Consider the following 26,865-nt stretch of genomic DNA (forward strand, 5'->3'; position numbering starts at 1 on the left):
GCTACACAAAGCTTAACCCAGTTTAATCCAAGCCCCTTCCCAGTCCCCCCAACCACCTACCATCCTCCAGAACAAGGGCATCGGAGAGGGAACTGTCTTCACTGCCAATATTTCCATCTGAGAAGACAAAGGCAAACGTCTGAGAGTTTATCACATTCTTTAGACAAAGACCTATCTGTAAAAATCCTGTGTTTAGCATGTCCTTCTCTTTCTACTCAGAGAGAATCCATGGAATACAACCCAAATGCTGCTGGGCATTTCTACGACAGCCCCGGCCGCGGCTCATGAGCTCACCCCCACCCCCGACACTCAATGTGCCCGTCTTTGTGCTCTTGTTAGACAGGGCACTGCCATGCTGAGTGGCTTTATATCCAACAGGCTGCCTGGCCGGGTTACGTCATACCATGGTCTTGGCCCAGTCCCAGGGCATGTTCTGACTGACCTAAAGGAGGTGAACTGCTATTGATTGTACAAATGTGAAACTAGGGTGAGGAACTTGGCTTTGCTCACAGGGCAACAAACGTCTTCTCAATAAATGTCTTAAGCCATTAGTGGTGGTGGTGGTGGGGAAGCTGCTAAATTCAGCTTCTATCTCTACAAAGCTTATTTTCATAGACCCCATTCAACTAACCATGAGAACATGCCAAAGAGGAAGACAGCAAGGTAATCCTCCCCCTTAAACATCTGGGGAAACTGAGGCACAGCTAGGGAGCTGGTTTGTTTGGGATTGCTCAACTCTCCTGGCAACAGGTCTTTGGATACCAAGTTTAGTGTTTTTCTTTTGAAATAAAAAAATCATGCTGCCTGGCCGGTGTGGCTCAGTGGTTAAGAGTGGACCTATGAACCAGGAGGTCATGGTGATTCCCGGTCAGGGCACATGTCCAAGTTGTGGGATTGCTCCCCCGGGTGGGGCATGCAGGAGGCAGCTGATCAATGATTCTCTTTCATCACTGATGTTTCTATCTCTCTCTCCTTCTCCCTTCCTCTCTGAAATTAAAAAATATATATATTTAAAAATAAACAGGCTAAGGAACTAGGAAGAATCTGAATTACTTCTCTAATTCAAATGGGCTCGTATGATGAAAACATTATTTGAAAGAGGTAGCAAAATAGAGAAGACATATTCTTGAGTTGGAGTGTCCCTGTGTGCACCAAAAGCTTGCAGGTTTGATTCCCAGTCAGGGTACACACCTAGGTTGCTGGTTCGATCCCCAGTTGGGGCGTGTATGGAAGGCAACTGATTGATGTTAGCTCTCACATCGATGTTTCTCTCTCCCTTCCTCTGTCTAAACATACCCTGGGTGAGGATTAAAAAGAAATGGCTGTAGGCTTGGATGGGTCCCGTCACCAGTTAGTACAGATGATGTCAAAATGCACTATGTCAGCATTCCTAACAGAATAGCCCTCACTGGTTAAGTAGATTGCTTAGGGCATGCCAGGAGCTGGGCTCTGGCCCACTCTCAGGCCTGGAGCCCGCTCCCGGGGCAGTGGGGGCAGCCTGCTGTGGGGAGGGCTCAGCACTGACCATCAATGATGAGCGAGGCCCTCTGGGTGGGTTTCTTCCCAGACTTGATGCGGTTCTCGTTGATGGCATTCTCAATCTCCTGCAGCTTTTTCAGGGCATTCAGATAGGAGGTTTTCCTTTGTTTCTTCAGTTTTTTGCTGACGTTGGGGTCGCTGGCGAGGCGGCGGGCAGCCTCCGTAATCTGGGATTGAATGGCAAACTCTCGTTCCAGGCGTTCCAGCTCGGCTTCCTGTGGGAGGGAGAGCCAGGGTTTCACCTCTGTCCTTTCCGCCCCCGCCCCACAAGGCGAGCCAGCCTTCCTTACTCCTGGGGACCACGGCACTAGGCACCCAGCAGTCCCACTGCCTAATGCAGTGATCCTGCTCCTAAAACCTCTGGCAGCTGGTGCCCTGGGCACACACACTTTTGAGACCGTGGCCCTTGTTCCACTCTGGAGACAAGGTTGTCTGCACATGGGAGCATCACTGAGAAGCAAGGAGTCCCAATGCTGAGGGCCCCCAGGCTTCATTCCATGGTCTCCACATGGTTCAGGAAAACCAAGCCTTCATGGAAATTCAGACCCATTCGGTTTGAATGGGCACAGGATGCAACACTATTTTCAGAGCAGCTTTCTGTCCTGCTCTGCGGGCCTGCTGATGGGAGCTCCACTGTGCCCCTCTCCCCCACCTCCCCCCCACCCCTCTGTCTCTCAGATTTTGAGCCCTCTGTGCTGGAGCCTGGAAATGAGTCAGCAGGGACAAAGATGGAGTGAGCTGTGAGTGGAACTCCACCAGCCAGCTGTGCTGACAGCCCTGGTTCAAACACTGCTCCATGGCTTTGTGTACACCCAGGAGAGTCTCACTACTTAAACTGAGCCCAGCACATGCTGGCAGCCCAGTCTGTACAGATGGCCGCCTGCTGTGGGGGGGGGGTGGGAGGGGGAGGGTGCAAGTACGTTTCCAAGAGAAAAGGGAGTTTGTTCTTCAGAGAGCAACTCTGCAGCCTGCCAGCTAATTCTGCGTTCCTTCCTTTGAGGGATTTCCGACCAAAATATGCAGGGACAGGTGAGGAAGACGGGGATGCACATGGAATTCTCCAGGAACTAAAGGCATATTTTGCTGACAAGTGTGAAGAAGCAGCTGGTGAGAAGGTGCGGTGAGATGGGACTGTGGGAAGGACAATGGGGCTGTGGGGGGGGGCACTCACTAAGGTGAGGTCTTCTCATAAAAGTTGAGTTCCTGGTATCTGCCCAGCACAGGGGAGAGGAAGTTCCCCAGGTAATTCTGATGACAGCAGATTTGAGATATACTTGACCAGATGGTCTTCTAAATCCCACCTGCTCTAGCCTCAGTTCTGACCCAATATAATTCTGCCTCTTCCACAGGCTGCACCTGTCCTATAACGTCCCCTTCTCCACCTCAAGCTACTCATGTTTATTGCTCATCAAGCCGGTGTGAAGACCCAAGTTAAACTTCCTCCATATAGTAGCTCACTTAACCCTGGATCTGGCCCAAAGAAATAAGGACTCTGCAATGCACCTCACTGTTCTGAACAGGAAACTGCCAGGTGAAGATTCAGATTTGGGTGAAGCATTTGGTGCAGCCCCGCCCCCAATTCACCCACCCCCCGCCCCCAGGACCTCCTGGTGCAGATCTCAGCAGACTGGCCCCCCCTTCTACCCGCTCTAGGACACCGTGTTCTGGTGACTTTACCCACATGCTAACCAGTGGGCTAGGGCTCTTAGTAACCAGGGATGGGAGGCCATTAAAAAGACACGCAATGGGCATTATTAGAATGTCCTCCCAAGATTAACCTCACAGCTTTCGACAGGCCTATCCTGTCAGATAAACAACGCACACTAAAAGCAAAATGCTTAGGAACACTCAACTAGCCTGTCCTACCCTGGGAGCCACATACTGACCAACCTGCGAATGTAACCAGAGGTGAAGGGAAATACTGAGCAGGAAGGGGACAGGGCAGCTGGCACTGTGCGGAATGCTGCAGCTGTTACAGAAAACCTGGGAGCCCCAGCAAACAGAAAACGAGGGTGATGTGAGAGAACCCAACACCAGGAAGAAGGGCGCACCTCTCCCTTGGGTAGAATTTTCTGTTCGTCCAGCTTGAAGGCCGTCCCGATTCTTCTTCGAACAATGGGTGGTTCCTCCCCTGGGTCCAGAGGATATTCAACAGGCAGTTTACCCGTCAGCTCCTGCAAATGTGCAACAGCAGGAGGAGAGGTGGAATCAGGGGGCAGATGCTTATTTCCACGACACACACACACACACACACACACACACACACACCCCACACTCTTCAATGCACACATTCAAAATAGTACCTTTAAGCAAAATGCCTAAATAAGCGTTAATAAGAGTTTTTGAAATGTGATTTCATTTCTCTAAAAATGGATGAGAGCAATCCTTTTTTACAGAACAGATGCACTTTGAAAAGTTCTTCTGAAAGTAACTGTCACATAAACAAAGTTGCTTTAGATTTCATCATAAACCTTGCATTTCATTCATTTGTTAGTTTTCCAAGTGTTTCCTGCATGCCCACTGTGTGCCAGGAGGGGCCACACACATCTCTGATCTTTCTGGCTCCCGTGCGGTGCCCCTGCACCCCATCCTCCCTCACTGATAGCTGATATTAAAGTGTCTTCCACATAGTCTTTCTTAGGAAGAGTGGTGTCTATATGGAAAATCCCAGAAAAATGCATATGACAAGTTAGAAACTAAATACAAGAATTATTCCACTCAGGCCAACACTCAGGGAACAGGCTGAGCTTAAAAGACATTAAATGTACACAAATAAGAGTTTCAGTACAAACTGAAAATAAACCCATAATTTTGGCACATCTATTAAAACAGATCTGTTGAGTGTATATTTTGGGGCCTGAAAATCTAATTGTTGTGAGTACAATGACAGTGAGCTTAGTTGACACATGGCCATAGTGACAATGACCCTGCAAACACTAGGTCAGTGGAATGAGTCCAGATTAGAATTGGGCTCCATATGAGGGGCTATGTCTGGGCTAAATAAAGATCAAATCTGAATCAGCAGCTAATCCATGTGGTGGAGCCAAGGTATCAGTTGTGAGGAGTCCCTTCCAGGGAAAGAAAGTCCTGGGAGAGCCACTGTGAGCTGCCAATGGCACAGGTGGCAAAGCCCAGCCCTGGTTTCTAGCCCCAAATCAATACCTGTGCTGCACAGACTCAAGGAAGAGCTCACAGTTCAGCATCGTCACGAAAAGCTATTGTGTCAGGTGGCCCAGTGCTAGTGTCCCACAGGCGGGAAGCCTGGACCAGCAGATTCCAGATGCTAATCTACCTTCTAAGACAGTAGTTCTCAACCTTCCTAATGCCGTGACCCTTTAATACAGTTCCTCATGTTGTGGTGACCCCAATTTCATTGTTACAAATTGAACATAATTAAAGCATAGTGATTAATCACAAAAACAATATGTAATTATATATGTGTTTTCCGATGGTCTTAGGCGACCCCTGTGAAAGGGTCGTTCGACCTCCAAAGGGGTCGCGACCCACAGGTTGAGAACCGCTGTTCTAAGAGGAGGAGTGGTCTGGCTTCTCCTCCCACCGTTCTGTGTGTGTGTGTGTGTGTGTGTGTGTGTGTGTGTGTGTGTGTGTGTGCGCGCTCACTGGGGTGTGGTGTGTGCAGTGGGGTGTGCGTATGGGCATGTGCAATGGTGCGTGCATGTGAATGCACCTGGAGTGCACCAGCACCCCGCTCCCCTCTCTCCTGGGCAGTGCCCCTTCCATGCTCTGCACCTGAGAATGAGCCGTAGGCCTTTTTGTCCCGTGTAAGCATTCTAGAGGACAAAGGCAAATTGTCTGAGCATGGAAGGCTCTGCAATCTTCCTTTCTGTTTCTTTCCTTTTTTATTGTGGTTCAAATGTTGCCAAAGTCCTATGTGTTTATTCTGTGACATGTTTATCTGATTCTCTCAAAGTCGGTTTATAAACAACATGCACACTGAGAATTCTATATTGTTAGGACTTTCTTTTTTCACCTGAAACTTATAAAAGGAGGGGAAAGTGGTTAACATGGCAAGTCTAAAGTATCTGTGGTTTTAAAACAAAATACTATGTTTTAAAAAACGAGACTACTGATTTTCCACCATCTGCTTGACGGTCTTTGACTCAAGGCCTCGATTCTCCACATTTAATCCGATTTCACATGTAGCCAGAGCCACATGAGGAAGGAGGATTTCACACACTGTTGTGGGGCTTGGCTTGGTTCCTCTTAAATTCTCGTATTGGTATTTCCGCCAAATGTGTCTGCTCCACCCCATTCTGGCTGCCCCGCTAGCTCCCCAGGGGACAAACTGCTCCCCGACATCCTGAGCGGAGGGACACGGTGTGTGGCACAGACAGAGGCTCTTTTGCCCAAGATTACAGAGGCGTCCAGAGACCAGAACGGGAGATGTCACAAAGCAATCTGCCCGGGGCCAGAGAGGGTATCCCTTCTGCTCAAGCTGTTTTCTGCTGTCAACATTGTAAGAAGTGAAAGCTTTGTTTTCCTGATAATTGCTTTTAGTTTTAAGAGACACGGTGAGACCTTCTTTAACACATGCTAACTCTGCCCTGACATGTTTCTCCAATTTTCTGATGCTGACTCCCTGCTGGGTTTAGGGACATTGTCTCTATTAAAAACAAAACAAGTCTTTACAAATTATTAAATGCAGACACCCAAAGCCATACTTTTTAAATTTTTAAGCATATTCTTTATACAAATGCTGGTGGCTGCTGCAAACCAGAGGAGGACATGCTGGTCATCACCAAAGAGCCACACCTTTCCCTGGGAGTCTTGGGACATCAAGGAAAAGCTTGCTGGGGACCCCTCCCTCCCTCCCTCCGGGCATGTGCTTTCCTAAGATTTGCAGTGGGTTTGTGCTAATGTGGGTCTGGTTTGAGTTGGCTCCGGTTTCAATCAATCCAGTACCTAATTAAGCCAAGTGGAAATGTAATGTGATTTCATTCTAAGCCCCTGGTTCATTTGGCCTGGGGCAAGGCACTATTACTGAGGGCAGGGGAATACAGTCTGGGAGCCTCTTTATACTTCCGATTCTCAACTGTTCACCAGTATCACTCTGTGTAACATTATATGAACTACAATGGCTCCCTGGAGGGCTCCCGCACTATCCTGTGCAGGTGCAAGCACATGCACACGCATGTCCATGCACACACACATGCACAGTAAGGTGTATGGCATTAAAAGTTCAATTCATCAAACATGCTAACAGAGAACTGCAGAATATACAAAAGAAGGTGGAAGCGGACATTCAAATAAATACAACAGTGGCCTGTCACAGCCTCTGAGTCCCAATGAAACCTGAGACCAGTGCAGACAGGAGCTTGAGGAATGTTGCTATGCATAAAACTTAAAGATATCACTAGGCTAAGACTTCATATTTTTTAAAAAAAGAGTGTCACATCAGATGAGTTTTAAAGGGAATTATATATCAAATGAAATCCTGTTTCTTTATTGCTTCCCGGTGATGCTTTTCAGCATGATTTCCAAAGATATAGTATCTGAAACAGCCTCAAGGGAACAAAAGCCACAACAGTCAACTCAGGCACAAAGTCTTAGAAAATGGTGGCAAACCACTCCAGTCAAGGAGGTAATAACATATGAGAAAATGCTTTATAAACTAAGGGGCACTGTGCAAAACATTATTATTTACAGGTGCTACCATGACTGGTCTCTAGTGAGGTCCCACTTGAGACTCAGCTTGCACTGGTACCCTGGTGTCCCAGGAACGTCACCACTTCTGTTTCTGATGGGGCACATGACAGGGGTTGGCTATTTCCAACGTTTGTGTGTCAGAAGCTCTTGTTTGCCTCCTATGATCTCTTTGTGACCCACTCCCCTGTGTAAGTCTGTGAAGGGGATGAGGGCTCAGACAATACAGACTTCCCCAGGCAGCAATAGTAACTGCTTACGGCTTCTCGGAGGCAGAGTTTCTTGAGCTCCTCCAGCCGCTGGCGCAGCGTTTCCTCCAGCGCTTCCTGCCGGGACTTCAAGGCAGCCAGCATGTCTTTCTTGGCGGACTGAGAGCTATCCGATTCCTGAGAACCTGTCAATAAACAGTGGGGTTACTAGGCCAGCTCAGCGGGGGACACACATCTGGACCACTAAGAAATTTAACTGGAGCCTACACTGTGGACCTGGGATTTGCCCCAGGAATCAAGAAAGTGTGAAATAAAACAGGTGTTGCAAGGTTCCAAGTGTGAGGAGAGAATTCTCAGCAAGTAGTGGACTTTACAGCTGACCAGAGGCACTGGCAGGAAAATTTACACGTCTGGAAAAGAAGTTTCACTTTCTTGATTATCTTAAGATATGTCAGATACCTGTTTTAACTTCACTAGTGATGTTTAATAGACTTTGTATAATGAAGGGGAAAGTAAAATTCAAGCCAGTAATTTTAATACATAGTTTAATTTTTTTTCCCATTCAAAAATGCTGTTGGTTTGCCTTGGCTGGTATTCTCAGTGGTTAGAGCATCGGCCTGTGCATCAAAGGGTCCCAGGTTCGAATCTCCGTCCAGGGCACGTACCGGGTTTCACAGGGTCAGTGCCTCAGTCAGGGCACATGCTGGAGGCAAACAATCAATGTTTCTCTCGCTCTCCCTCCCTCTAAAAATTCAATGGAAAAAATATCCTCAGGTAAGGATTAATAAAACAGATGCTGACATATATATACACTAGTGTGTGTGTGTGTGTGTGTGTGTGTGTGTATAATTTTTTTTGCTCAGTACAAAGAAAATGCACGTTTAACATTAACATTTTGGAAATGCAGACATGTATCAAAATAGTCCAGAAGCTAAGCACCCAAAGATAACCACTGTCATACATTTTCTTTTAACCTGTTTATCTAAGCCATACATTTAAAAAATAAAATTAGATTTTTATTGTGTTTTTAAACTTAATACTATATCATGAGCAAATTCCCTCTTAATAAGAGCTACACATAGTTTTACAATGTGGCAGAACTAGCTGAATGATGATTCAAATAGCAGACTGATAGATATGAAATCTTTGTGGAAGGCACACTGTGAACCAAACTAGAGGACAATAAGCTGAAATGCCAACCGGAGAGATGTAGGTTAGAAGAAAGCACACTTTCTTGGCTGCAATGTTTGGATTCTGAAATTTCCTGCAGTGAAGCTATTATACCCTTTCACTTTGCTGGGGTAGGCAAGGTGCACTGGCTCCCTGGAAAAGGAAAGGTTGAGTATTACTTTGCTTCTCATGCCCATGGTGGGCAGAGTGTTAGACACGGACAGGTGATACTGAGTGTGCCTTCAAAGGTCTCACATGATGCCAGTTGCAACAGAATCAAACAACATCGAACACCTAGGGAGGAATCTAATGAAAAATATGCAAGATCTCTACAATGAAAATTTTTGCTGAAAAATAAATTACAGACCTGAAATAATAGAGAGACGTAGGTAGTTGTGGATTCGAAGCTTGACACCATAAAGATGTCAGTACTTCAGGAATTAACAGAATCATTGCAATACCAATAAAAATTCGAGCAGGACTTTTGGGAAAGGGGGGGTTAGCAACTGTATTTCCATGTAAAGCATTTTTGAACAATTCAGTGAATAACAGATATGAGAATAATCTAATCAGAATTCCTAGTCAATTGGTCAGTTTCTCCCAATGGTAAAGAAGACATCTCAGAGGGCTTCCAGTCAAGATAGATGATGGAAATGCTGTGTTTGCCTCCTCCCACAACCACATCAAAATTAAAACAAAATTCAGAACCTACATGAAGAACCACCTGAAGACTAGCTGAATAGAAGTCCTATAACTAAACATATATAGAAGAAGCCACAAAGAGATTGGTAAAAGGGGTGGAAATGCAGAACAGGCAGGTCCCACACCCACTCGTGGCGATTAGGAATCGAGAGGGACATCGGCTGCAGAGGTCCTCTCTGAGGAGTGAGTGGCCCCAGGCTCCCTACTCCCAGGCACCAGTGCTGGGAAGAGGTTTCCCCACAACATGTGTCTGTGAAAAGCAGCAGGAATTGGATCCAGGTGAGATGGAGGGCTGCTGTAGACCCAAGTGTCCTCCTAAAGAGCCAGAGCACAGACTCAACTTGTTCATAAACTCACTCTGGGCTCCAGTTCAGTGACAGCATTTCAAAAAGCAACTGACGTACAGGGAGGAACTGAATTGACTAGCTTCAGGGTGAGGATGGAGGCAGGTTTTGGAGTTATGGAGACTGAAATGCTGGCAGGCACCACTGCTCCTTTGAGACCTCTCCCAATCCAGCCAACTGGTACAGGTGGGTACCAAATCTGAGCTCTTCAGTAATCTGGATAACACTGTTTGCCCCATCCTGGTGATTCCCTGGGACCCTACCCAATTCACACACCCGGTCCCAGTGGCTTCCAGCAGATTTTCCAGAGGAGCAGCCTACCTTGGCTCACACTAAAGACTTTCTTAAAATCTGTCAAAGATTCACAAACCCCAAACAAGAAGCAGCTGGTCTCAGTGTGCCCTGTACCTCTTCCTAAGCAGCCCCAAGCCTGGCATAAGCTATGGCCAACGTAGGCCTGGAACATAACTTCAAGTAAGTGGCAGCTGGCCTCAGCTCATATTGTGGTGTCTACCAAAGGGTCCCAATCCAAACAATAGTGTCAGCTGGCCTTGGTTCACAGCATAGCCACTCCCAAGTGCCTCCAAGTCCAACACAAGAAGCAATCAACTGCAGATAACTTTGTAGCTCCACCAGGTGGCCCTAAACCGGCCACAAATGGTGGCTAATGTAGGCCTGCACTGGAGCCTCTCCCAAGAGACTCCAGAGCAATATACCTAGTGGCTAGCTGCAGAACACAGCAGAGCACCCCTCCACCAGCTCCACAAACACACTCAAAGGGCCGATTCAGCTGGCACTAGAGCCCTGCTAAAGCAACTCCCAATCTGTGGGGTCAGCTCCTGTACGACAGTTTGTCCAATGGACAAGCTGTCCCTTCACAGCCAGTCCACCTGAGGGTCAATACCACTGACTGATGTGCCAACAGGAATCAAAGTTCAACTACAACAAGAGACCCCACAAGGGACACTCCTGGAGCACCTAGCTCAGGTGCACAGGAAAATTGTGCCACTGGGCCTCACAGGACACCTACTACATAGGTGACCATCAACTTACAATAGACTGCTGTAAACATAGCTTGGTACATATGAGGCACATGGTAACCACAAATCAGAAATCCACAAGAGAGATATACAAGAGAAAAGAAAACAAGCAAAACACTATAGAAAGTCATCAACATACAAGAGAAGAGAGCAAGAGAATAAGAAAGGAACAAAGAAGAAATAAAATAATCAGAAAACAATGAATAAAATGGCACACCTATCAATAATTACTTTAAATGTATATGGATTAAATGCTTCCGTGAAAAGACACAGGGTAGCTGAATGGATAAAAAAATAAGACCTGCACATATGCTGCCTATGAGAGCCACTTCATACTGAAAAACACACAGAGATTAAAAGTAAAGGAATAGAAAAAGATATTTTGTGCAAACTGAAAAAATAAAGATAGGGTAGTAATACTTATCTCAGACAAAATAGACTTTAAAACAAGAGCTGTAATAACAGACAAAGAAGGACATTTCATAATGATAAAGGTATCATTACAATAAGAGGATTTAACCCTTGTAAACATCTACATATCCAACATAGGAACGCCTAAATATATAAAGCAAATATCAACAAACATAAAGGGAGAAATCAGCAGTAGTACAGTCATAATATGGGAAGACTCTGGGAGAGACTGAGTTGTGTGGCAGGGATCTTTTTCCCTCACAGAACTGTAACACCCCTTCAACATAAATGCATAGATCATTCAGACAGAAAATAAAAAGGAAACAGTGGCCTTAAGTGACACATTGGACAATTTGATATTTTTAGGACATTTAAGCCCAAAGCAGCAGAATATACACTTTTAAAAAGCACATGGAACATTTTCCAGATAGACCCGATATTATGCCACAAAACAAGTCTCATTAAATTTAAGAATACCGAAATCACATCAAGTGGTTGGAACTGGAGACCATTATGCTAAGTGAAACAAGCCAGTCAATGAAGGAAAAATACCACATGATCTCACTCATTCATGGATAATAAAGACCATTACAAACTTTTGAACAATAATAGATACAGAGGCAGAGCTGCCTCAAACTGATTGCCAAACTGCAGTGGGAAGGCCAGAGAGAGTTGGGGGGCAGGAGGGAGGGGAGTAAGAGATCAACCGAAGGACTTGTATGCATGCATATAAGCATAACTAATGGACATAAGACACTGGGGGGTAAGGGAGGGTAGGGGTGTGTCAAGGGCGGGGGGGAAAAAAAAGGACACTTATGTAATACCCTTTGTAATACTTTAAGCGAAAAAAAAAATAAATAAAAAAAAAAAATAAATAAAAAAGATGGCAGTGGAGTAGGTAGAAGTTACACCCACCTCCTCCCAGGTCCAAATTGGAATTATAAATAAATTATAGAACAATCAACCTGAATAACCAACTGAAGAGTAACTGAATAAGAAAGGAACAGAGAAGAAATAAAATAATCAGAAAACAATGAATAAAATGGCAATAACTACACTAATTATTTTTTATTTTAGAAAGAAAAAAGAAGGGAGGGAGGGAGGGAGGGGGAGAGAAAGAGAGAGAGAGAGAGAGAGAGAGAGAGAGAGAGAGAGAGAGAGAGATTGATTTGTTGTCTCACATATTTATGTATAATTGGTTTTTTCTTGTATGTGCCCTGACTGGGGATCAAACCCATATCCTTGGCATATCAGGACGGCACTCTAAGCAACTGAGCTATCTGGCTAGGGCCTAAACAAAAGTTTTATAACCAAGGTTTTACAGAAGAAGACACATCGTTACTTGTAGGAAGGGAAGAGACAGGAAAAGGACTGGCCTCAAACCCAAGTGTGGTGGTTGAGAACATGGACAGATATCTCAGCTGCCAGAATCCCTCCTGAGGAGCATGGAATCTCCATCCTGCTCCAGGCTCCCCAGCCCAGAGCACCAGCCAGGAAGAGAAGTCCACATAATATCTGGCTGAGAAAATCAGTGGGGATTCTATCCCCCAAAGAGAAACAGCAGTCTTCTAGAAACCCAGATTCCTCCTTAAAGGGCCAGCAAGAGCAGAACAAAGTGAACCAGAGCTGTATAAGTACAGACTGGGTTGTGTGGCTCCAGGGTGAGAGCTGAAAGGCTAGGGCTGGGTCCCCGTGCTCAGTCCCTTCCTATACTTTCCACAGTTGCTATCTTTCCTTGGTTGAGCACGCACCTCCATACTGCTTCAGCCTGAAGGAATGCACTAAACCCACCCTCCCAATTCCCTGCCACCCAACCTGCAGAGCTCATACCCTGAGGGAGGAGTCAGCTGCTGCAGAGCCCATGGTGTAGACTTTTTTCGAGGACTCTTGAGAGAGAACTCAGGGATGTCAGAGATTGACTTCTGTGGCTCTGGAGTGGGGGGCCATACCCAACCCACCTCCCACCATTATAGGCCCTGACTGTCCCCCATGGGAGATCCACCAGCCCCATGTTCGAATATTGGTGGTCCCATCCTAATGAGCTCATGACCTGCGCTGGAGAAAGCTGGCTCTGGCCAGCCTGGGCCCTTGGTGCAGACTCTGTTGGAAGGCTCACAAGGAGGCCGAGGCAGATTCGCAGGAAGACTGAGTTGTGTGGCTCTAGGGCAGGAACCATTTTTCCATAACAGGCCCCACAGGGGATGTTGTTCTTGTGCAGAGCACTCCCTTCACACTGCCAAATCTTAATTAGCTGGCCTCATCCTGACAATTCCCTGACACTCCAACCTACCACAAAAGTCTGTGGGCACCCGATTTTGGTGTACCCTGAGACTTTTGCTAAGTGACCTCAGACCCACCACTAGCACTGAGTTTGAATCTGTATGAATCTGGTGAACACCACTCACACCTACCTGTGTGTCACTGAAAACCTACTCATGCAACTTGCCTATGGCCAGAGGCTCTCTCAATGACTGAGCCTAACAGGCAGTGGGCAAGTGGAGGCGGATATCAAGGTGACTTGGACATTTTGTTGATCTGTTCCTGGGCTCTGATCTGGTGTCAGCTTGCCTTGGTGTGTAGCTTGGCCCCTTCCACAGATACCCAGTCCTAGCAGAGGCAGCAACAAAACTGTGGGTCACTTTGTAATTCCAAACAGGTAGTCCCGGGCCTGCAATAGGCAATGCCTTACACTGACCTGCACTGGAGTCCCTCCAAAAAGCCCCAGAACCAATAAACACAGTAGCTGGATTCAGACCATATCAGAGCACAATCCATTAGCTCCACAAGCAGCACACCAAAAGGAAGAGCTCAAAAGGCACTGGACCCTGCTGGGGCAAATTCCACTTTGTTGCATCAGGCCCTGCACAGCAGCTCATAAACTGTGGTCAGGATCGATCTCCACAATCAGCCAGCCTGAGGGTCAATGCCACCCATGGATGGCCAACAGCAATCAAGATTCAACTACCACAGGAGGTCTCACATGACCCACAAAGGGACATTCCTGATGTACTTGGCTTAGGTGAACAGGGAGACTGTGTCACTAACCTTCACAAGATACCTACGACATAAGACCACCTACCAAGACTGGGAGGCACAGTAGATCTACTTAATATGTGGAAACATTTACAGAAAGGCATCCAAAGTGGGCAGAAAAAGAAACACACCCAAATGAAGGAACAGGAGAAATCCCCAGAGAAAGAACTAAATGAAATGGAAGAATCAATCTACCAGATACAGAGTTCAAAACAATGTTTATAAGGATGTTCAAAAAATTTAGGGGAAGAACACCCATTTTTGATAAAAAATCTCAGCAAAGTGGGAATAGAGGGAGTATATCTCAACATGATAAAGGCCATATATGACAAACCCACAGCCAACATCATACTCAATGGGCAAAATCTAAAACCATTTTTCCTAAGAACAGGAACAAGACAGGGATGTCCACTTTCACCACTTTTATTCAACATCATACAAGAAGCTTTAGCCACAGCTTTCAGACAAGAAGAAAACATAAAAGGCATCCAAATTGGAAAGCAGAAAAACTATCATTATTCGCAGATGACATGATATTGTACATAGAAAACCCTAAGGACTTCACCAAAAAGCTACTAGGTGTAATAAAAGAATTTGGCAATGTAGCAGGATACAAAATTAACACCCAGAAACTGATGGCATTTTTATACACTAATAATGAATTCTGAGAAAGAGAAACTAAAACAAAACAAACAAACAAACAAAAATAACAATGCCATTTACCATTGCAAAAAAAAAATTAAGTTACTTAGGAATACACTTAAAAGATATCAAGAAAACAAAGAGTTAAAAGACCAGTACTCAGAAAACTGCAGGATGTTGAAAAAAGAGAGAGGAAGATATAAACAAGTGGAAGAATATATATCATGTTCATGGATTTCTAGAATTAACATCATTAAAATGTGCATACTACCCAAAGCAATCTATAGATTCAATGTAATCCCTATTAAAATGCCAACAACATATTTTATAGATCTAGAACAAATACCCGAAAAATGTATATGGAACCAAAAAGACCCCGAATAGCCACATCAATCTGGACAAAGAAGAACAAAGTTGGAGGGTTCACAATGCTGGATATCAAGTCATACTACAAAGTCACTGAACTCAAACAGCATGGTACTGGCACAAGAACAGGCATATAGATCAATGGAACAGAACAGAGATTCAAGCCATTAAGCTAATTAATATTTGACAAAGGAGGCAAGAGCATACAATGGAGTAAGGACAGTCTCTTCAATAAATGGTGTTGAGAAAATTGGACAGATACATGCAAAAATAAACTGATACCAGACCACCAACTTACACCATACACAAGAATAAACTCAAAATGGATAAAAGACTTAAATGTAACTTGTGAAACCATAAAAATCCTAGAAGAAACTATAGGCAGCAAAATCTCAGATCTCTCTCATAGCAATATGTTTGCTGATACATCTAGTGAAAAGAGTTTTTAGGGGTAAAATAGGCAGGTTTAGGAAGTGTCAGGAATTAGGGGGCCCATGGGGGAGAACCACGGGGCTGCAAAGCTGGGAGCTGCCAGAAGGCATACATGCACAGAACAAGGGGCTGGGAGCTGCCAAAAGGATACATTTACAGAAAGAAGGGAGAGGAAGCTACTCATTCACAGAATAAAGAGGAAGGCCACAGGGAATAGAAAAACAAAAGAGAGAAAAAGAGGGAACCCCACGTGGGGTTCAAGCTCTGAAGCTGCTATAGTGACCAATCAGAGGGGATATCAGGACACAAAGAACTGCAGCCTTTATAAACCTTAGAAAAGAGGGACTTATTGGGTCTCCCTCCCCCTACCCACGTGAGAGTCTGCTTGTTTCCCAATACATTCCCACCTTTTCCTATACCACCTTTTGTCCATGGCTTCATTTTTCGAATCCACCTGGACAAGAACCTGGGTAATTACCTTTGCATCCTGTCCAGAGGTAAACAACACATTCCAGTTCAATTTCCCCAAATGGAACTACATCAAAATAAAAAGCCACTGCTGCACCTCTGCTTTCTGGCCCAGCCAGTGCCCGGGATGACTGAACTCTCAGCCCTACCTGAGTGCTGTGCAGGCACACTGCAGGAGAACTCCTCTTCCCAGGTTGTGGAAAGACACTACAAGCCCAAGGTGGAGGTCAGGAGTAGCAAAGAGCTCCTGTTTTAGCCTGTGACCATCAGCAGGAATGAGGAGGAAAAGATTCTGATTGAGGGCTCCATCAGCTCTGTGTAGGTCAGCATTGCTGTGAAACAGGCTGATGAGATTGAGATTTTATGCCACAAGTTCATGTGCTTCATGGTGAAGCGAGCAGAGAATTTCTTTATTCTTCCAAGGAAACCAGTGGAGGGTATGACATCAGTTTTCTGATCACCAGCTTCCACACAGAGCAGATATATAAACATAAGTTGTTGGACTCTGTAATCCACTTCATGGAAAAGATCGACAAATAGATCAGGGAGACGAAGCTGTCGGTCAACACCCATGCCAGCATTGTGGCTGAGGAGTTCCTCAAGAATTTTTAAACATCTGGCTGGATCTCGTGGCCTTCCCCATAGATCCGTGTCTCTGCGAATGCATCCCGGAGTCACTTCTCAGAGCAGCAGAGGAAGCGGAGGAGGGGACCTGGAGTGGGGTGGGCATTGGATGTGGGAGGTGGTGGTGTGCGTGCTAGCTAGCAACAATGCAGCAGTGGACCTGCCCCAAGGCCACACGCGCCTGGTCAGGCTGGCTTCTGCTGTTCAGTCCCCGGGCTGGCACAGATTTTTTAAAATATCTTGAAACTTTAACTCTGTGCTTGTAGAAACTGTAACCTTTTTGTCTTTTTTTTTTTAACAAACAACCCACACTCCAGTGGCTGTGACGGGTCCCAGTAATTGTACCTTATTGATCATTGTGGGTCTGGGCAGGCCTGGAGCCAGAAGGGGACTACTGTTCCTCCCCCAAGCCACCCCACGGGATGGAGGGACGTTTCAGACTCCAGTTCGTCTCCCTTGCCCTCTGATTCTCAAGCCTCCTTGGGTCCAGGAGAAGTGGTGGCCAGCTTCCTAAGCTCTGCCTAAAAATGGCCACCCAGCACTGGATGGGGACCAGGGTTGAACATGGCTACCAGCCATGCCTAGGAGCTAGAGCCAGAAAGCCAGGCAACCTCTGACCACAGGGGCTACTTCAAACCTGCCCAGCTGAGAGAGGCCACTGTTCCCCTTGCCTGTCAGTGCAGTGCCTGTGCCAGAGGTGGACAGGTGAGTCCTCTCAGACTCCTGGTTGGGTCTTCCCACCCACTCTGGCTTCCCACCTGCTCCCTGTACCTTTTCTTATTCTGGCAGATCCTCCCTCCCCTGATTAAACTCTCTTCTTGCCCCTTTGGGCCGCATGAAAAAAATTAAAAAATAAAATAAAAAGCTTTTGCACAGCAAAAGAAACCATTAATACAATGAAAAGGAAGAAGATATTTAGCAATGATACATCTGATAAGGGGTTAATATCCAAAATATATAAGAAACTCATACAACTTAATAAAAGGAAGACAAACAATCCAATTAAAAAATGGGCAAAAAAACCTAAATAGACACTTTTCCAAAGGGGACACAGAGTTTCCTAAGAGACATATAAAAAAAATGCTCAAAGTCATTAATCACCAGAGAGATACAAATTAAAATCACTGTGAGGTATCACCTCACACCTGTCAGAATGGCTACCATCAACACATCAACAAATGATAAGCGCTGGCAAGGATGTGGAGAAAAAGGGAACCCCAGTACACTGCTGGTGGGAATGCAGACTGGTGCAGCCATTATGGAAAACAGTATGGAGTTTCATCAAAAAATTAAAAATGGAACTGCCATTTGACCCAGTAATCCCACTTCTAGAAATATATCCTAAGAAACCCAAAACACCAATAAGAAAGAATAAATACACCCTTATGTTTATAGCAATTTATAAATGCTAAGGTCTGGAAACAGCCCACGTGCCCATCAGTAGATGAGTAGATAAAAAGCCATGGTACATTTACACCATGGAATACTATGCAGCAGTAAAAAAGAAGGATGTCTTACCCTTTGAGACAGCATGGAAAGTATTATGCTAAATGAAATAAGCCAGTCAGAGAGAGACAAGTATGATATGATCTACTCATATGTGGAATCTAAGGAACAAAATAAACTGATGAACAGAATAGATCCAGATATATAGAAGCATGGAAGAGACTGTGGAATCTCAGAGGGAAGATGGGGGTGGGTGGGAAGAGATTAACCAAATAACTTGTATGCACATATGTATAACCTATGGGCACAGAAAATAGTGTGGTGAAGGCCTGGGGTGGGGGTGGATGTGGGCTAGAAGGGGTCAATGGGGGAAAAAGGGGATATCTGTAATACTTTCAACAATAAAGATAAATTTAAAAAAAAAACAGATGAAGACACTACAAAGAAAGAAAATTATAGGCCAAATCAAGGATGAACATAGATGTAAAAATCCTTAACTAAATATTAGCAAGCTGAATTCAACAATATATTAAAAGATCATATACCATGATCAGTGGGATTTGTTCCTGGTACGCAAGGTTGGTACAATATTCACAAATCAATAAATGTAATGTACCACATGAACAAAAATGACAATATCAATAGATGCAGAAAAAGTATTGACAAAATCTTACACCCATTCATGATAAAAACTCTCATCAAGGTGAAGACAGAGGGACCATAACATAATAAAGGGCATATATGACAAACCCACAGCTAACATCATACTCAGTAGTGAAAAGGTGAAGGATTTTTCTTTAAGATCTTGAACAAGACAAAGATATCTACCCTTCACCGTTTTGTTGAACATATTATTGGAAGTCCTAGCCACAGCAATCAGACAAGAAAAAGAAATAAAGGGCATCCAAATTGGAAAGAAGTAAATCTGTCATTTGCAGATGATATGATACTATACAGAGAGAACCCTAAAGATTCCACTAAAAGACTATTAGAACTGATAAATGAATTCAGCAAGGTAGAATACATAGTTAATATTCAGAAATTGGTTGTCTTTTTATACTCCAATAATGAACTATCAGAAAGAGAAATTAAGAAAACAATGCCATTTATAATTGCATCAAAATAAAATAACATACCCAAGAAATTTAACAAGGAGGTAAAAGACCTGTCCTCATAAAATAAGACATTGAAGAAGAAAACAAGAAGAGTCAAATGAATGTAATCATATATCATGATCATGGATAGAAAGAATTAACATTGTTTAAATGTCCACACTACCCAAAGCAATTTATAGATTCAATGCAATTCCTACCAAAATATCAATGGTGTTTCTCACAGAACTAGAACAAATATTCCTAAAATTTACATGGAACCACAAAAGACCCTGAATAGGCATAGCAATCTTGAGAAAGAACAATAAAGTTGGAGGTATTATGCTACCTGATATTAAGTTATAGTACAAGGCTATAGTAATCAAAACAGTATGGTACTGGCATAAAAACAGACACATAAATCAATGAAATAGAATATGAAGCTCAGAAATAAATCCACAACCATATGGTCAGTTAATCCATGGCAAAGGAGGCAAGAATATACAATGGGATAAAGATAGTGTCTCCAATAAATAGTTTTGGGAAAAATGGACAGATACATGCAAAAAATAGACCACTCTTTTACACCATATACAAGAATAAATTCAAAATTGATTAAAAACAAATGTAAGACGTGAAACCATAAAACTCCTAGAACCAAACATAGGTAGTAGAAGTTAGATATTGTTCTTGGTAATTGTTTTTTCAATATGTCTCTTTAGGCAAAGGAAAAAAAGGAAAAATAAACAAGTGGGACTCCATTTAACTAAAGAGTTTTTGCACAGCAAAGGTAACCATTAATAAAACAAAAAGACAGCCTACTGAATGGAAGAAGGTTTTCATCAATGATAAGGGATTAATATTGAAAATATACATACAACTCAACACGAAGAAAACAATCAGTATCAGTATATTTTGACTCCAATTTGGGCTTTTTTTCTCCCTCACCCCATTCTAGTGTGAAATAGAGAAAATATGTAACTGCAGGAAAGTATCATCTTTATGCCTCCACAGTGGCTGGTAAGTATTAACTGGAATAAACAAACAAACAAATGTTGTCAGTCACACTTGGATGCTCTAGTCAAGTTGTACCTCATCTTGGTAAAGAAATCTAGTACCTGTAAGTCGTTTCTTTATAGTGCCTACCTTCCAAACCTTTAATCATTTTGGTACCTCTTCTTTGGATTTTGTCATGCTTCAATCACAGGTTTCCAAACTCAACAGCAATCCTGAACAAAAGTGTGCCTCTTAGGAAGTCTCCATTACCTCATGGTTCTTAGACACTAAATTCACATGGTGTTATGTTCATGCAACACACAGCCAGACAGGCTCCCCTTTTTGAATGGTTCAGTTCAAGTGCTCTCCTTCCTTAAGTCCATTACCCCATGCTATCAGTACTATCTCCAAGTTTACATCCATCTAATATCACATACTAAGTCACTTTGAATCTTCTCTGGTTCTCGTCGTCATAGTCACCAATTACATTTGAGAACACAGGAACTACTTATGAGGTATGCTCTGTTCTATCATCTGAAGAATTAATAAGAATGTAAACTAATACTGGAAGGAAGTCATACTTTGGACTGAAAAAACAGGCCTGGGGAAACTTGGGTCCAAGAAAGATGAAAGGATCTCTAGCTCACGTGAAAACTTCATTGTTTTCCCCTTTCACCCCTGCCTAGCCTCTCCATAGGAAATGATGCTGGATGCAGTCAAATATAAGAATTAATCTGTTCAAGGATGGCAAAAGTCACACAACATTAAACTCTGGGAGGTAAAGCACAATGTTTTTAGATCATTTTGTCTCCAGTTGTGGGATTAGTTAAGCTTTGGTCTTGAGTTATAGGGCTCATTAGCACTACCTAAATTATTTTATTCATAATAATTAACCTAAATACCCAACCCACATAAGACAGACTAGATGGCTCAAGAGGCCCTCTTCATGTCTGGCACCACTAAGTCTAGCTCTTTTACTCCTTTATTCTGGATATGGCTTCACGAGAAATGTGGTGCAGGGCACCAAGTTAAATCTCTGCAAACTGAGCCAGCCTGGCCTGGCCATGTGGATTTCCATTTTAGCCATAACGATACCTGAGTGGAGGGTCAGACAGTTCTGAGTTTGATGAACTCTAAACCACTTACTAGATGTGTGACCTTGGGATACTGTCCTGCCCTCCTTAATCTGTTGTAAAGACTAAGTGAAATAATGCACATGACACCACTGTGTGTGCCTGGAATAAATAGGTAACTCCTCAACCTTGGGTGAAGATTTAACATGAGTGAGTGCATATATATCCCTACATGTACATCACACACATACACACACACACACACACACACACACACACACACACCATAGAATTAGAGAGAGAAATCATTGAGACCACCTCTTCACCATTGCTCAAGGAGATATGCATTCAGGTTTATGTCAGATTGCATCTGAAAGAGGTTCCCAGTGCCTCTGTTTCTCTAAAGGAAAATCCCCTGCTCTTGGACAAGGGCTCTGAGTTCTCCAGGTGACTTTATTTCACAGCTTGTGGGATCTAAGCCTGTGGGATGTTACCACAACCAGGCAAATATGCCAATCATGAGGAGAAGTGGCCAAGTTCCTAGCGACAATGATGCCTCAGTAACGGTTCCATAGAAAGAAACCCAAGGGCATCAGAGAAGGAGCCCCAAGTGGTCTGTGATGTTGAGGAGATTCCCACGGCATCCACAACAACCCTCTAGGCATCCCCTGAATGGCACAGCTGACATCCTAAAGGGAGGCCAGCAAGTTAGACAGAAAGCAGGAGACAGAGATTCCCAGCTAATTCCCTGAAGAGACAGTGATTCCAGGAGACACCCAATCAGGGAAGGGCCTCAGGGGCTCTGGTCTATGGGAATCTTAACAAACTAAAGGATTGTGACCATGTCCAAAGTGATTCTAGACACAGAAATCATTTCAAATCAGCACATAGACTTGCCTAAAGGTACAGAAACTCTCTGTTACCACGATTTATCCATTTACACTTATTTTAACCCACACAAATAGGCAAGAACACCCCAAGGGTATAAATTTAGCCCCTCAGAAATTAAAAAGTGTAAGTATAGTCCTTGAAAGGGGCAGTGAAGGACAGGAAAGAGACCCGGATTTCCATCACAGACCTGCTATTGAATGTGTAAAGCCTCGGGTTACTAACTCTGGTAGTCATGATGTTCCCTTCTAGAAATGACCAATTAACCAACCTCCAAGAGCCCTCCAAACCTGAAGAATCTATTACTTAATAAACCACTTACTTAGGCAGTTCCCTCGTGCCTCTGGCGGTGATTTTTGCAGCTTGTACAAAAGTATCCTCACATCCAGTGCCACCTTCCCTCTTTCCCTTACGATTCCCGCCTCTAGAAAAGACAGGCATCCTGCCAACTCCGGTCCTTCCCCAGTGACTGCGACAATTTGCCTCAAATTGGAAGGGAATGTCTAATGATCAACCAGCACCTAAAGAATTTATTTCATCATCTTATCAACAGTCCAAAGCAAATACTTGTATGCTAAACAGATTAATCGGAGCTGCCTTTGGGACTATAAAAGTAGGAAGACAGAAAACTCTACTGGAGTCAGGAGTGGGATCTCAAAGCTTATGAACTGACCAAACAGTGGCCAAGTTACTTCAAAAGGGCTGTCTACCCATAATGAATGGGTCAGGAGGCAAAGAACATCAGAGGTGATTTGAATATTTTTGGGAGATATAAGTAATACATAAATACTTTCTAGTTGTTAATAGAAGTTTAGAGCAGTACCAAGTGTATAGGAAAGAGTGACCTAAATATGGTTTGGAAAACATACCTTGATCCTGTGGCTTCCTGAGGCTGAAGTCCACAGTCTAGCAGTTTAGAGGGAACAGGTCTGGGCTTATGTCCCAGCTCCACGACTTACTAGCTGAAGGGCCTGGTAATGTTACATGATCTAAGTCTCAGTATCCTCTCCTGTAATATGGGAATAAAAACAGGGCTTCTTCAAAGGTTGGGAGAATTGGATGAGATAATACTTGACAGATGCTTAGAACAGAGTTCAGAACATAGGTGCTACGTGAATATTCGTAGTTATTTGTATTAAATAGTGTTCTTGGCTGCATACATTCAGACAACTAGTGAGCAGAAAGGAAAAAAGCAAGTGGATTTTTACAGAATTCCTTACAGGAGCTTCCCACATGTTCCACTTCATTTAATTGTCATAAACATAGAGTCCCTGTTTTCATAGAAGTCACCGGGAAGTAGGAAGGCAGAGCTGGGATTCCGACTGGGCTCTGTGTGGGTTATATTGCCCCTAGAATGGAAACACCACAAGGGTAGGAACTTCCTGTTTTGGTGACTGCTGAGTCACCGTAGTAAATGGTGCAGTGTGCAGTCACTCCTGCATGTCCAGCGCCGACCCCTCCCACGTATTGTGCGGATGGACATGCAGAGAGAGAAGGAAGGAGGAGGTAGAACCAGGGAGGTTCTTCAGACATGCCAATGAAACATGTCTCTGGAGCACCTTCGTGTGCAGGTGGGTGGGAGACCGATAACTAGACCGGATCCCAGCCTTGAGAGTCCTGTCCTAACATGAAAAGCTGCCCACATCGGGGAGGCAGGAGAGAAGCCCCGGGAAGGCGAGAGGCAACAGCTGCCACACAGGGAAGGAACCCCAGGCTGGTACCAATTAGACAACCTGGGAGCTGGCGGTCACCCTAGTCTGGTCTGCACAGGTGAGGTGCTCCCTGTGCTTCACCAGCAGGAAAACTAAGCGTCAGATCAGTTCTCTAGTGAGCCCCTCCACCCCAGTTATGGCACAGTAACTACCAATCTGAATGATATTAGGCTGAAAATATAATCTTGTGTGTGTTTTTGGCTACTTTATTATGCTTCAATCAAAATCCAAAGGATTTTATAGAAATAGGCCACCAATAATCTGGCCGGAGAAGAGGAGAAAAAGATCTGATCTCAAAGAAGGTAAGTTCTATCAAACAGGGCCAGGAGAGTCTGGGTGACGTGCTCTAGGTCAGAGGTCATTTTCAGTGGGTATCTGGGAATCTTTTGAGTGAGTGCCCGGTGCTGTGGAGGTTTTATTGGTGAAGATATGGTGAAACCTGTTGTGCTACCTCTGGCAGTTTCCGGAGAAACTGCCCCATCCAGCTGGGGAACTCCAGACTTCCCCCAGTGGGCAGCCAGCTCCCTGGGCAGGACGTGTGTATGGTATGTGTATGGGGGGAGGGTGCACACACACACACACACAATCTCCTCTCCTCCAGGATATCCTTGTTCAGCTGTGAGGGAGAATCTGCTCCAATCTTTCAAAAGCCCCTGACTACTCCAGCGCAGGATATGAGCATGCATCCTAGGAAGAGCATGTTCTCAGGAGCGTGGCACTCTGTGGTCACACAGCTGGAATACTGATGACCCGCCCACTGATCTCAGAAGAAAGAAGGGGCGCTTTTTTCTCTGAGAGGAGGGGAAATTGAAACAAACCACGCCCCAAAGAGGAAAGAAGTCTGTTGTCCTGAAAGTAAGTGAAGGAAATGACAATCTGTATAGGCCTTCAGGGAAAATAATAAAATAAAGAAGGCACATTCCCGGCAGATCTGTAAAAGTCGTCAGGATAAGTTTTGGCAGACACCCAGGAGTGAATGTGCAGGAAGGGTCTGAATTCTCCTATGTGACGAAGAGATATTTATTTGCCATACACATCCTCAATTACGAATCCCTTACTTGAAAGATGTCCTGGGAGACAGTATGAAACAATGGCACACCGCAGATTTCAAGGTACACACGTGGTCCCTGGAGATGGGTTCAGAGAATAAATGTGATTTTTAGCATGAAAACTGCATGCTTGGCACACTTGTCATCAGGGTCAGAAATTGTAAAAATAAAACAGTTCCTTTGAAACAGTAGAAATGGAAGATCTTTGAAAGGTAAGCACCTTTGATGGTAGCTAGAGTGTCTGGGATGGCTTTCTCACGTGGCCAGATGCCAGGGCTCCGGGCACCTTCACCACAGGGTGAAGAGCACAACTATAATATGAGAGAGGGCAGAGAGAGAAGGGGGGAGAAGAGGCGGGGGGGGGGAGGGAGAAAAAGAGAGAGAGAAGAAATTGAATAGTTGATCATAAAAATTAGCAGCAGCATCTGGTAAAATACCTAGTTGAAACTACTATTTATGAGTAACTCATACGGTTTCCATTTCTTAAACTGTGAAATGAGGGGCTTATCTTTCTGGCTCCGAGACTGTTATTCTATTGCAATACTGAGAGGGCTGGCCTACACGGGAACAAAGCAACGCCTGTGAGAGCTGATGTGGTATTTCTTTTTCAGTGTTTAAAATTTCATCATTGGAAAATCATTCATTTAGGTTACAAATTGCCATTCTGTTCGGTTCTCTTTAGTAGGCAAATACTCCTTTACTAGGAATACCTGAAGGCATAAATACATCAGTCTAAACTACTTTAGTGGGTTTTATTTCCCCAATATGAGAGTAGAAAGGAACAAACATTTTATCATCTCAATTTTGACTCAGGCCTGTCCTGCTCTAACAAGTCCAGAAACATCCATCCCACAGAAGGAGATTTCACAGCCCTCACTGGTGGCACGGTCCAGCGTGAACACGCCCTTGGCTGTGGCTGCAGGGCTGTGCCCATCTGCAGAGCCCGGAGGTCAGGTCCAAAATGAAAGCCCTTGGCATCCTGCTGTCATTAGACCTATGGGGACAGGCAGCTGCTACATAACAGAGAATGTGGAGATGCTGGACAGAGATGCAGGAGGGGGTAAAGTGAGAACAAAAAAAGAAAGGATGAAGACAAAGAGAACAACAACACACCAAAAACCACATGACTGATACCAGCATAAGGCAGTGTGTTTTGAGCAGAACAAAGCCACGGCCATAAAGCTGGCAGGCGCCGATCAGACCACTTGTCTGTATGGAGAGATGAGATAGCTGGCATCCTCATTGTTACATTAGTTATTAATAAACTTCCTCACAATGGGAGGAAGTGCTAGCATTCAGAGAATGAGAATGTGTGAGGTGGTGAGTAATGCATGGGGACTGACCCCAGGTGAAGCGATGCCCCAGGCCTAGCACAACACGGCTTTTCCAGAACGGAAAATATCAGAGCTGAGGGGTAAGAGCAGACCGCAGGTTATGTGTGTGTTTTTTAAAACCCGCATCATCACCACATTCTTTACAATCCTGCTGATCACAGTGAAGGTAACTCAACTGCCATCGCATTCCTGTTTATAGTTACAACATGTGTGATTTTGGGAGGGAATGGGTGACTTATGCCTCTACATTTCTTTTAAAAAAGGCTACCTCAGTCTTTTGTCCCATTTATTTAAGAAAGGACGCACAGACATATTTTGTGTTTGGGTGGTTATTGCAATGAGGCACGTGGGCCTGCAGAACACTGGGTATTTCCTAAGCGAGTTGGTGGCTGAGAACAACAGCTCATCGCCCTTGGCGGCTGCACTCCCACTGAAATCCGAACTGTTCTGTGCCGGCAGGTCCCCGGAACGGTGCTGAGGACCATCCCACACGCGCTCTCTCCCACTTTCAGAGGAGCTATGAACAACAAATCAGTGTCATTTTCTCTGTTTGTTATTCCATTTTTCTCCTCTGTGATCCTTTTAGATTTCAAGAAATGGGGTGGAGAGAGGAAAACACCCATCCAGTTCCC

At 44.4% G+C, this 26,865-nt stretch overlaps 1 protein-coding gene and 1 pseudogene across 1 annotated transcript in view; one reads left to right on the top strand and one right to left on the bottom strand.

Moving 5' to 3' along the window:
• The window catches only part of FRMD4A (FERM domain containing 4A), a 227,838-nt gene that overhangs the window by 22,117 nt on the left and 178,856 nt on the right, over positions 1-26,865 (bottom strand). The window contains 4 exon segments of the mRNA XM_023762528.1: positions 61-117; positions 1,526-1,754; positions 3,591-3,713; positions 7,464-7,597. Of these exon segments, the coding sequence (XP_023618296.1) occupies positions 61-117; positions 1,526-1,754; positions 3,591-3,713; positions 7,464-7,597 (543 nt within the window).
• Positions 10,071-16,655, top strand: LOC111827928 (annotated as a pseudogene).

The sequence above is a fragment of the Myotis lucifugus genome, unplaced genomic scaffold (assembly GCF_000147115.1).
Source record: "Myotis lucifugus unplaced genomic scaffold, Myoluc2.0 scaffold_249, whole genome shotgun sequence".
Taxonomy (NCBI): Eukaryota; Metazoa; Chordata; class Mammalia; order Chiroptera; family Vespertilionidae; genus Myotis; species Myotis lucifugus.